We start from the raw sequence: 12,015 nt of genomic DNA, 5'->3' as shown, positions 1-12,015 counted from the left end.
GAGTTTTGTGTATAATTCGAATCAACATGATTCGAATTATGTGTAGATCGAGTTCGAATCTAGTTGATTCGAACTACATATAAACATGCATTGGTTGATTCATGAACCAGATTTTAGTTTGGCGGATTTGCGTAAAAATTTTCTCTCTTTGGCTTATTTTAGTATTTTGCCCTTTATTAAATGATGTGATAAATGAAAGTGTAATAATAAATATCGTAAACATAGTTGCTTAGTGACTAATAGCACGACAATCTTAGTAGTTTATGTTGAATCAGGAAATAAGAAGCTTCTTTCATAAATCATAAGCATGGATCATATTGATTCCTTGAAATCTATGGTGCTTCAACCTCAAACTTGCACTTAGTCATGCCTCCCATCTTCCTAGCAATGGATTCCAAATGAAAATAAAATAAAATATGAAAAAAGGAAAAAAGTGTTGCAAACGAAACTCGTACATCTAACGCGCTATGGTAACGTTGTCACATCACAATCCCATGTGAGACATTCTTAACAGATATCATGGCATGTGACACATGACTCTAACCTTCTTAGCTCTTACCACTTCAAATCGCAATCATTGCTAACTAAAGAGATACCCACTATATGGAAAATATTATTAGTTTAAGTTCAATACTAAAATCGATTACTAGCCAAAATTCAAGGGTGATGAATAAATAGTTTATAATTTAATTAAGTATTATGTTAAATATTAAATTCATACCAAAATTAAGAAGGAAGGCTTCAAGGAAATGTGAACACGAAACGTAAACAGCATTGTGACAGCAAGCTTGGTTTAACGCGTAATGCAAACTCTACTTTCGTGTTTTGGTCAAATTCTTATGATGATGCATATATTCTTTTAATTAGTATTAATTATTATCTTAAATATTTTTGTGTAGTAAGATTGATGTTGTTTTAGTATAAAATGTGCTCATTTAAATTTGAAATCTTCAATAAAGTAACTATTAACATTAGCATGTTTATTTTCACTACTTAAAATAAAGCTCACGTAACGGTCAAACACTTGGAGTCGTTGAACTATAGGTAAGACTAAAATTTATATATTAGATAATTGTTATATTATAATTAGTTTCAATCTAAAGTCAAGTATTAAGGGCCAATTGCTCAACCAAGCTAAGCATTTTAGAAGTACTAATATGCAAGACATGGTACTACATTACTATACCGTTGACGTATTCAATGATTCACTATCATTGTACATAGTAACAACAAAAATGAACCATAAGCAAAAACAAATATAAAATTGCAACCAGCCAAGAGTAAATTCATAGTTTGGCCCCAAAATTCGATTACCCTTTGACTTCAAAGTTTCCGTAGAGGAAAATCTTGGTGACATGCGTTTTCAAAATTCGATTTTTTACTGAATTAATTGAGAATTGAGAATATGGAGTATAGTGTAGTATTTTACTCAAATGATAAATCTTTTCTTTTTCGGGCAAGGAACAACATATTATTAATTTATTTTCGCTCATAAATAAATCTCCGCCAAAGTTCACGTATTTTTATGTCAACAAAATTTGGATTTGGAACCAATGCACTTGGACCGACTTTGTGACTTTTGAGAATTGTGTAAAGTGGCTCTTTTTATTAAAAGAATAAAAAATATTATTCTTTTTTATTTTGCCAATATGTATATATCTTCGACGGAAAAGCACAATTTTTTATTTTAAAAAATGAAAAATTCTTTTAATTATTATTTAATTTGATAATACACAATTAAAATTTTCATAAACTATATTATATTTAATAAATCACTAATAAATAATGTGGTATATAATTCAATTTTAAATAGAAAATGATCATATTCTCGAATCATAACCCAACTTTTTACAAAAATCAAACTTTAATTTCTACATGGAAAGTTTTGTACTTTACCTAACAATTAACAAAATGATTAAACATATTATGAAAAAAACTCTATTCGTTAGACCTCTAAATTAATTAATTGAGAAGGAACACTTAAAAAAATGTTGTGATAATAAGAAGAATTTAACATGATAATATGCCTTAAATCATGGCATAGTACTTTTGGGCACAACTAGATTATTGCGTAGCTCTCTCTCTCTCTCTCTCTCTCTCTCTCTCTCTCTCTCTCAGCTCTGTCTTTCTGTGCGTGTGAGCGTGTTTTTTTTTTTTTTTTTTCTGATACTATAAGGTGACAGTTGGAGAGCAAGCTCCACATTGTTCAACTTTGAAATTATTTTTGGCCAAATCTCTTCCTGATGAGTTTCTCATACACTGAGATCTGAAACTGTCTCACTGCCATTTTAGTTTTCTTCAAACAGCAAACAGGTGTGTTATGTTATGTTATATTTCTATGTATGCTTTGTTTTACTACTCCTGGGTGTGAACTTTACTTCATGGTTTTCATCAACGTGTAATCAGCTGGTTATGATCTTTTGAACAGCGGGGAAAAATGGAGAGAAAGCATTGGAAAATGATAATCCAGCAAGATTTTTTTGAAAAAGGAAAATTTGTGGGATTTTAGAGTAATGTTGATTTGTAGGGTTCAGCAAAAGCAGAGAAGTCAAAAAGGGTTTACCAACTCAAACTTTTCCTTAATGTCATTGTGTTTTAGTTGAGACATCTCTGCTTCATGTTTTTTTTTTTTATGTTTATTTTAGTTTTGAGAAAGAGAGAGAAAGAGATGGAAGGATCGAACCTTTTTTTTTTCTTCATTAGAATCAGGCCTTATTCTGAGTTGGGTTGAGCTCTTGGAGTTGGTTTAGTTGCTGAGAAATTGTGATGATGAGAAAGAAGATTTTGGGATCTTGTAGTAGGGGTTTAAAGGAATAAATGCCGAGAGTCTCCATCATTGTATTTTAGATTCTGGTGAATCTGTTGTCTCTCATTTCGTTTCTTTTTTCTTTTCTGTGGGCAACCACACTACATGGAAGGTAGTTGATTCGTAATTACTCTATTGTTCCAAGCTCTTTCTTTGACGATTCAGCAAACTTGTTCACATTATCCATACATTGTTCAAAACTTCATTGAGATCTAGTTCTTGGCTTGTTGCATCAGAATCCTTTTATTGTTGGAAAATAAAGAAATCATATATTATGATCATTAGAACACTAGAACAGTAGAGCATTTTTCACTTTAAGTTTTAAAGCTTTGACTTGTAGGTGACTTGAATTCTGTGTATTATTCATTTGTGATATCTGGATTCAATGTTTATTTATTTGCTTATAGATTAGTTGCAAAACTTCTGAATTTCAGGATATTGTAATCAGTCTTAATTCTCAAATATGGCATCAAAATCATTTAAGCCTAGTCGATTGTCTCAATCAAGTTCAACAAGGTCTGATGTCAATGAAAGCCAGAAAGTAACATTTGCTCGGAGAACGTCCTCCGGTCGCTATGTCAGCTACTCTAGAGATGATCTTGACAGTGAACTTGGGAGCACTGACTTTGCGAATTATACAGTGCATTTACCACCAACCCCAGACAACCAACCTATGGATCCATCGATTTCACAGAAAGTTGAGGAGCAGTATGTGTCGAATTCACTCTTCACGGGTGGATTCAACAGTGTTACAAGAGCCCATTTGATGGATAAGGTGATAGAATCCGAGGCAAACCATCCACAGATGGCCGGAGCAAAAGGATCCTCATGTGCAATTCCTGGTTGTGATTCTAAAGTGATGAGTGATGAGCGCGGCGTTGATATTCTTCCTTGTGAGTGTGACTTTAAGATATGTAGGGATTGTTATATAGATGCAGTAAAAGCAGGAGGTGGGATATGCCCGGGATGCAAGGAGCCGTATAAGAACACAGAATTAGATGAAGTGGCGGTGGACAATTCACGCCCCCTTCCACTTCCTCCGCCTAGTGGAATGTCTAAAATGGAGAGGAGATTGTCCTTGATGAAGTCAACAAAGTCAGCATTAATGAGGAGCCAAACTGGAGACTTCGATCATAATAGGTGGCTCTTTGAGACAAAGGGAACCTATGGCTATGGCAATGCTATATGGCCAAAGGAAGGAGGTTTCGGAAATGAAAAAGAGGATAGTGTTGCTGAGCCAACTGAGTTAATGAACAGACCCTGGAGGCCGCTTACTCGGAAATTGAAAATACCTGCTGCTGTTCTGAGTCCATATCGGTATATAACTCTTTAGTTTAAGTACTTTACTGAAGAATGATAATTCATTGATAACAACCATAACGGCCTTCTATTTTATAAAATGATTTACAAACTTAAACAATGTAGTTCCTCATTGTTATGAATGGCCATTTGATATCTTAGTATTGCAACATATGATTCGTTGGTGAATATGTGTTTATTATGACTTAAACCATGATGTTCACTTCACATTTTACGATTTTTATGACTTGATGTTTTATTATATAACATGTATAATGGTAATGAACTCTAGAAGTATCATTTATCTGTGCATTATCATGATTTTCTTCTTGTTGCGAATGTTATTACAGCTTGCTCATTTTTGTTCGATTGGTGGTCCTGACTCTATTCCTTATGTGGAGAGTGAGCCACAAAAATACTGATGCAATCTGGCTGTGGGGTATGTCCGTTGTTTGTGAGATATGGTTTGCCTTCTCCTGGCTTCTAGATCAACTTCCCAAACTATGCCCGATAAATCGTTCCACGGATCTCAATGTTCTGAAGGAGAAGTTCGAGACACCAACTCCTAACAATCCTACAGGGAAGTCTGATCTTCCAGGCATTGATGTCTTTGTGTCTACTGCAGATCCGGAGAAAGAACCACCTCTTGTCACAGCAAACACCATATTGTCCATTTTAGCTGCTGATTACCCTGTTGAGAAGCTTTCTTGCTATGTTTCCGATGATGGAGGCGCCCTTCTTACTTTTGAGGCAATGGCTGAAGCTGCCAGCTTTGCTAATATTTGGGTTCCCTTCTGTCGTAAACACGATATCGAGCCAAGGAATCCTGAATCATATTTCAGCCTAAAGAGAGATCCTTACAAGAACAAAGTAAAGCCAGATTTTGTCAAGGATCGAAGACGGGTGAAGCGTGAGTATGATGAGTTCAAGGTTAGGATCAATAGTTTGCCTGACTCAATCCGTCGTCGGTCAGATGCCTATCATGCTAGAGAGGAAATCAAGGCCATGAAACTTCAGAGACAAAACAAAGAAGACGAACCCATAGAACCGGCAAAGATTCCAAAAGCAACATGGATGGCTGATGGAACTCATTGGCCAGGTACTTGGTTAAGTCCTACATCTGAACACACAAGGGGAGACCATGCTGGTATAATTCAGGTACTAAATTAGTTCTCATGGAGAGTTTTTTTTTTCCCCCTGAATCCGAATGTTAAGTCCTAGAGAGATTACTGATGACACAAAATTGCTCTTTATAAATGATGCAGGTGATGTTAAAACCTCCCAGTGATGAACCTCTTCTTGGAAATGCTGATGATACAAAGCTCATTGATGTGACTGATGTTGATATCCGACTTCCCCTTCTTGTTTATGTTTCACGGGAGAAGCGTCCGGGCTATGATCACAACAAAAAGGCCGGGGCCATGAATGCCTTGGTCCGAGCCTCAGCCATAATGTCTAATGGTCCTTTTATACTCAATCTCGACTGCGACCACTATATCTACAACTCCAAAGCTATGAGGGAAGGCATGTGCTTTATGATGGATCGGGGAGGCGACCGCATTTGTTATGTCCAGTTCCCCCAGAGATTCGAGGGGATCGATCCCTCTGATAGATATGCTAATCACAACACCGTCTTCTTTGATGTCAACATGAGAGCCCTTGATGGACTTCAAGGGCCAGTCTATGTGGGAACTGGGTGCCTTTTCAGACGCGTTGCGCTATACGGTTTCGACCCACCACGTTCAAAAGAGCATAACCCGGGTTGTTGTAGTTGCTGCTTTGGTCGTCAGAAGAAGCTTGCTTCAATGGCAAGCACCCCCGAAGAGAACAGGGCACTAAGAATGGGCGAATCTGATGATGAAGAAATGAATCTATCTTTGTTCCCTAAGAAGTTTGGAAACTCAACATTCCTCATTGATTCAATCCCAGTGGCAGAGTTCCAAGGTAGACCTCTTGCTGATCACCCTGCTGTGAAAAATGGACGGCCACCGGGTGCTCTCACCATTCCCCGGGATCTTCTTGATGCATCAACCGTGGCCGAGGCCATCAGTGTCATCTCCTGTTGGTACGAGGACAAGACCGAGTGGGGACAGCGAGTTGGATGGATCTACGGCTCGGTTACTGAGGATGTGGTCACTGGATATAGGATGCACAACAGGGGATGGAAATCAGTTTACTGTGTGACTAAGCGCGATGCCTTCCGCGGCACGGCACCAATAAATCTCACTGACAGGCTGCATCAGGTCCTTAGATGGGCTACTGGCTCAGTTGAAATATTCTTCTCACGGAACAATGCCCTTCTTGCTAGCCCAAGAATGAAATTTCTTCAACGTATCGCATACCTCAACGTCGGAATTTACCCGTTCACTTCCATATTCCTTATTGTTTACTGCTTCCTCCCGGCGCTATCCCTCTTCTCCGGCCAGTTCATTGTGCAGACTCTCAATGTTACTTTCCTTTCTTACCTATTAGGCATCACTGTCACTTTGTGCATGCTTGCAGTGCTCGAAATCAAGTGGTCCGGCATTGAGTTGGAAGAGTGGTGGCGGAACGAGCAGTTCTGGCTGATTGGAGGGACCAGTGCTCATCTAGCTGCAGTCCTCCAAGGCTTGCTCAAAGTCATAGCCGGGATAGAGATCTCATTCACATTGACTTCAAAATCTGCCGGCGATGACGTAGATGACGAGTTTGCTGACCTCTACATTGTGAAATGGACATCCCTGATGATCCCACCAATAACAATCATGATGGTTAATTTGATAGCAATTGCAGTGGGAGTTAGCAGAACGATATACAGTGTGATACCGCAGTGGAGCCGTCTAATAGGTGGTGTTTTCTTCAGCTTCTGGGTGTTGACTCATCTATACCCATTTGCAAAAGGTTTGATGGGAAGGAGAGGGAGGACACCTACCATTGTTTTTGTATGGTCAGGACTCATAGCAATCACAATCTCTCTCTTGTGGGTGGCAATCAATCCCCCTGCTGGTTCTAACCAAATTGGTGGTTCATTCCAGTTCCCATGATCATAGCTTTATTCTTTTTTGTCAGATGAATCTGTCAATTTTTTCTTTCTTTCTTTCTTTCTTGTGTTAGATACATTCTTTTTTAGAACTTGTGAATTTAATTATGCTGTCTATTGTGCTTATGATTTTATTTAGAACTTGATTCCAAAAGTGAGGAAATGTCTACGGGTACTGACATGGCTTTCGATCACTATTTCCGTATTTCGTCAGTAATGCCTGAAAATTAATTACTTAGGTTGTTCCAATTTATAAGACTTCCAATTTTTTTTTCCCGTCAATTGCGAAGGTGGGCTTTTCAAGGGTCTTGGTTTCAGTTGAAGCTAGGCTATCATGTGTCCATGTTTATGCAGGAGACCCATAAAAAAAAAGGTTCGGGAAGAAAATGTAAAAAGGTAAGCAAAAAAAAATAATGAATATTATCTCCATCAAGTCATCAACTATGGCCATGATTTTAAAGAATAATGTTATATATATTATTTTTATACATTTTTTATTTTTAATATGAAAAATAATTGATAAAAAATAAAAAAAAGTTTGTGTTTCATATCATAAAAAATTTTTTAATCAAGTTAAATATATACTAAAATTAGTCACTAGTATAAAATACATGTTAAAATACAAATAAATATTAAAAATAAACTAAACAGATGTATTTATACATAAATGTATTGGTAATTGATTTTAATATATAAATAATATTTTTGTAAAAAAATATAAACAAAAATAGTATAAATGTCATTTCTCTTATTTAGTGAATATCTTGTTTCAGAAGAAACTATAGTAAATTTTCCATTTTTATTGTGTTTAACCTTCAGCATTCGTGGCAAAACTGAAGGTACACCGCCAATAGGGAGTGTCAAACGGGCCTAAATTCGTCGGGTCAGCCCGTGTAATCCGCCAAAAAAGGCAGGTTAGACTGGAAAATTGGGACCACCAAATAGTAAAAGCCTACTTAATCTGCACCGCTTAAATTACGGACTTTGACGGGGCGGGGCGGGCTTCCCCGCCGGGCTTAGAATTTTTTTAGCAAGGGGTATTTTTACAACTTTTTTACCAAAACCCAACTTCCCCCAACCCAACTTACAAGAGAATGAATATGAAAATTGAATATTTTGGATTATATTTATTTTTTTTAGAGACAATATTTATAATTATGTTTTGGATTATGTTTATTTTTCTTTGGAACAATATTTATAATTATGTTTTGGATAAAAACTTGGTTTATAATTATATTTATTAGATATTTATAATTACAAAGACTTTAATATTTATGATTATAATTTGTTTAAATTTTTAGAAATTATAATAGTTAAAAGTAAAAAATAAGAAAGATTTTTTTATGCCTTTATATATATTATTTAATAGTTAAAAATTAAAAAAAAAATTATTTGGCGGGTTTAGCCCGCCAGCCCGTCAGCCCACCATTAGGCGAAGCGGGCTAGGATTCTTGAATCGCCTCACTAGGCGGGGCGGAGCAAACTTCTGGCGGGGCGGGGCAGAACTTCCCCGCTTGCCACCCCTAACTGCCAATGCCATCAAATATCTATTTTGATTTTTTACAGCAAAAATAAGAAAATACACTTTACAGTGTCGTTAACTTTTTTTAAGAAAAAAAAAACTATTCTTTTGTTTCTTTAAGCACAAAAATATTGAAGCGAATTTTTTTCCCTCTTCTAAAAGCACAATCAAGTTCACTAGGACTTTAGCTAAATTTGTTTATAACTCAGGCAGCGGCAGCAAGAAAAGAGAACCAGTAGGTAACTTTAATAGATGAAGAAGAAACCGCAATGACGATTGATTCAAGGAAATCTAAAATCACAAAACTAATGCATCGATCAAAACCAATTAATAGAAGTACATAAGGCAAATGAAAAGGGATTATTTAACACTTATCTCTATCTGATACAAAATGGATCATATGTATTGTTAAGCCAAATCAACTTCGAAATCAATACAGAAATATTTGGTTAATTCTTCGTGTAGCACATCATTTAGATTTCTTTCCTTGCTTCTTCTTGATGACTTCATCAATGTACATTATACCTTTCCCTTTGTAAACTTCAGGAGGCTTGCAATTGCGCACTGTGGCAGCAAACTGGTGCACCCTCTGCTTGTCAATTCCGGTGCAGCAAACCACATTGTTCTTGAAACAGAACACGCGCACCGCCGGCGGCACCGCCAATTCAACCTCGTGACTGTATCCAAGTTTCAAATACAATAACCGACCTTGAGCTTCCGATCTCGCTTTGTATCCAACTCCGACAATTTTCAGAAAACGGAAAAACGACGCTTCCATATCTTAACCACCGACGAAGAATGAATTCTCCGAGATCCGATTCAAATTCAGTTCAGTGTTCAGTGTTCACTACTTCTACACCATGTTTTCAGAAATTAAATTAAAATTGACAAGCAAACTGAACTATATTGTGTTAGAAACTAAACGGAAGATGCAAAAGAAAGCTAATATAGGATAATACAGCAAAAGAAAATGAGAGATTCGGAAGTGACTAGAAGGCAAGGTTTTGAAAACCGGACCGGTCATCAAACTGCTTTAGTCACTGGTTCACTGGTTTATTGGTCTAACCGGTCCAACCAGTGGTTCAACCGAAAAAACCGTTTTAGAATAAAATCATAAATAAATTATAAAGGACCAAAGATGAGGGTACTCCAAGAACTCCTATTGCAACGGTATTCAACATTATCACATATGAGCACACACACATACAAAGCCTTAAGCCCTTAACTCAAAGAACAACCATGGCAAGTGACTTGGAAAGAAAATATAAACATGGAAACAATCACAAGCATACAGAACATGTGAATATTATTATAGCAAACATAATAATAAAATAGCTCTTCTAATGCGTCTCCCGAAAATATACCAAATCAAGAAAACTACATAATCTGATCCACTTGATTCAGAAAGCTACATATATTAGAAAAATTAAGAATCAACTAAAAGAAAAAGAAAAGGAAGGCCTGGTTGATTCGATTCAATTGCCTGAGATGAAGAATCAAACAGGGCTGAGAAGCTGAGAGTTTAAATGTTAAACCTCAATATTCAAATAACATGACTCCATTATTGCTATTACTACACCCTTCTAATGTCACAAACTCAATATATATTATAATCCGTTGACACTTGTGTATTCACAACTTGGCCTCATCATTCTGATTCATACCTTAAGTAGAAGAAAAAGTCCCAATCAACTTTCGTTACAATTTTATCCAGAGAGTTGGGGTTTTGGTTCGGAGTTCATGCCAATGATAATGACGAGAGGGATGAATCTGTAAATCAGTCACATAGGCAGGGCAAATTTTAACAAAGTTCATCACAATGATTAACAACAACAAAAAGCATTGAAGGAACACTCAATAATATAGGCAGTGCAAATTTTAACAAAGCTCATGACAATGATTAAGAACAACAAAAAGCACTAAAAGAACAGTGAATCAGTAACATAGGCAGTGCAAATTTAAAATTTAAAAGTTACCAATTTAAAATTTATCATCAAATACAATCAGTAGTGAGCAAAGCCAATCAATCAAGCACTGACTGAGCATTCTGTTCTGATTCTGTGACTGGGAAGCAACAAATTCAGCAACAACTTCAAGTTACAGCAACAAATTTAACAAATCCTAGTAAAGTCCCGATTTACAGCAAAAAGGCAAATTTATTGATTACCAATTCAGCAATCAGAGTAAGTATTACTGACTAACAGAGCAATCAGAGTATAGTGAATACAAGACAGAGCAATGAGAAGTTCAGAACCATACATAGAAATTTGCAAATTTCAAAATTTGTAACATTTCCACCATTAACCACCACCAAATACAAGGGAATACCAAACTGGAAATCAAGACGGAAGACCGAAGAAGAAGAATTGAAGAACCAAACTTCAGAACCAAACTTCAAAGTTCAAACCAAGACCGAAGAAGAATTGAAGAAGACCAAAGATGAAGACGAGCCACTAACCTGGTTCCGTGCCGAGAAGCCAGCGAAGATGAAGAGCACCTGCCGAGTTACTGGGTTAGGGTTCGACGACCTGGGAACGGCGGTGCTGACGACCTGGGGACGGCGGTGCTGACGACCTGGGGACGGCGGCGGCGCTGACGACCTGGGAACGGCGGCTTCCGATGGAGGGCTAGGGTTCCTTCGCTTTCAGAGTTCTCCAATCTCCAGTACAGGGAGTATATAGTGACAAATGGTGAAATGAATGAATGATTGGGGGAAGGGGTTGGTTTACGCGTGGTTCCTTTTTTTTTTTTACGAATTTAAAAACTACGTCATTTTATTCGAACCGGCCGGTTACCGGTCCGGTCCAACCGACCGGTTTTCGGCCGGTTCGACGGTTCTCCAGCGGTTTTTCCAGGAACGGTTATAGGTGGAGGATTGGACTGTTTGTATCGCCGGTTCTCGATTAAACCGGTTCGACCGGCCGGTTCGATCCGATTTTCAGAACCTTACTAAAAGGAGAAAGGGAGGATTGGAACCAGTGTTGTGGAGGAGAGTAGAGGCGCCACCGGCGGGAAAGAAGACTGAATTTGCGGCGGAAAATGAGATTGGATTATAGACGATGCATCAAACAGAAGGTGTGATTTGATCGATATCAGAAACAACACAAATGTTAAAATCGATGGGATGGTGGAGAAAGAGGCCTAAGAGGGAAGATCATTGTGAGAATGAGACCGAGAAGAATAACCCTAGTGGCCTAGTTTCAATGAGGCGTCTCCTCAGCCCCATCATTTACGCAGCCCAAACCTATTGGCCCAATGAGCTCGACCCATTTCCCAATAAGTTTTTTAGCTACGGTGTTTCCCAACTCAATATGTTAAAACTTAAAACACTGATTCGTGGTTGCACACAAGGTATTGATTTAGTGGTCA

At 37.4% G+C, this 12,015-nt stretch overlaps 2 protein-coding genes across 6 annotated transcripts; one reads left to right on the top strand and one right to left on the bottom strand.

The window, feature by feature from the left end:
* Positions 1-2,171: 2,171 nt before the first annotated feature.
* Positions 2,172-7,278, top strand: LOC130980055 (cellulose synthase-like protein D3). 3 transcript variants are annotated; one of them, XM_057903656.1, is made up of 5 exons: positions 2,177-2,313; positions 2,429-2,918; positions 3,241-4,123; positions 4,456-5,263; positions 5,371-7,278. In XM_057903656.1, exons 3-5 carry the CDS (start codon positions 3,270-3,272, stop codon positions 7,126-7,128), a joined length of 3,420 nt encoding a protein of 1,139 aa, XP_057759639.1. In that variant the 5' UTR covers positions 2,177-2,313; positions 2,429-2,918; positions 3,241-3,269; the 3' UTR covers positions 7,129-7,278. The 3 variants fall into 3 exon arrangements, with proteins under 3 accessions (XP_057759637.1, XP_057759639.1, XP_057759638.1); XM_057903655.1 differs by having other exon boundaries at positions 2,178-2,557; positions 2,646-2,918; XM_057903654.1 differs by lacking the exon at positions 2,429-2,918 and having other exon boundaries at positions 2,172-2,313.
* A 1,591-nt stretch (positions 7,279-8,869) lies between these two features.
* On the bottom strand, positions 8,870-11,364 carry LOC130978965 (60S ribosomal protein L6, mitochondrial-like). 3 transcript variants are annotated; one of them, XM_057902298.1, is made up of 3 exons: positions 11,105-11,364; positions 10,311-10,416; positions 8,870-9,499 (listed from the first exon to the last, which is right to left on the bottom strand). In XM_057902298.1, exon 3 carries the CDS (start codon positions 9,422-9,424, stop codon positions 9,116-9,118), a length of 309 nt encoding a protein of 102 aa, XP_057758281.1. In that variant the 5' UTR covers positions 9,425-9,499; positions 10,311-10,416; positions 11,105-11,364; the 3' UTR covers positions 8,870-9,115. The 3 variants fall into 3 exon arrangements, with proteins under 3 accessions (XP_057758281.1, XP_057758282.1, XP_057758283.1); XM_057902299.1 differs by having other exon boundaries at positions 8,870-9,496; XM_057902300.1 differs by lacking the exon at positions 10,311-10,416.
* Between the last annotated feature and the right edge of the window lie 651 nt (positions 11,365-12,015).

Source organism: Arachis stenosperma, chromosome 5, assembly GCF_014773155.1.
Source record: "Arachis stenosperma cultivar V10309 chromosome 5, arast.V10309.gnm1.PFL2, whole genome shotgun sequence".
NCBI lineage: Eukaryota > Viridiplantae > Streptophyta > Magnoliopsida > Fabales > Fabaceae > Arachis > Arachis stenosperma.
Note: the sequence above shows the minus strand (reverse complement) of the source record. Positions and strands in the feature narration are given on the sequence as shown.

Bases quoted from the DNA above. Each gene is read 5' to 3' on its own strand.
- LOC130980055 (XM_057903654.1), top strand. From the start codon at position 3,270: ATGGCATCAAAATCATTTAAGCCTAGTCGATTGTCTCAATCAAGTTCA. The intron at 4,124-4,455 runs GTATATAACTCT...ATGTTATTACAG, and splicing joins GCTGTTCTGAGTCCATATCG to CTTGCTCATTTTTGTTCGAT. The intron at 5,264-5,370 runs GTACTAAATTAG...TAAATGATGCAG, and splicing joins ACCATGCTGGTATAATTCAG to GTGATGTTAAAACCTCCCAG.
- LOC130978965 (XM_057902298.1), bottom strand. From the start codon at position 9,424: ATGGAAGCGTCGTTTTTCCGTTTTCTGAAAATTGTCGGAGTTGGATAC.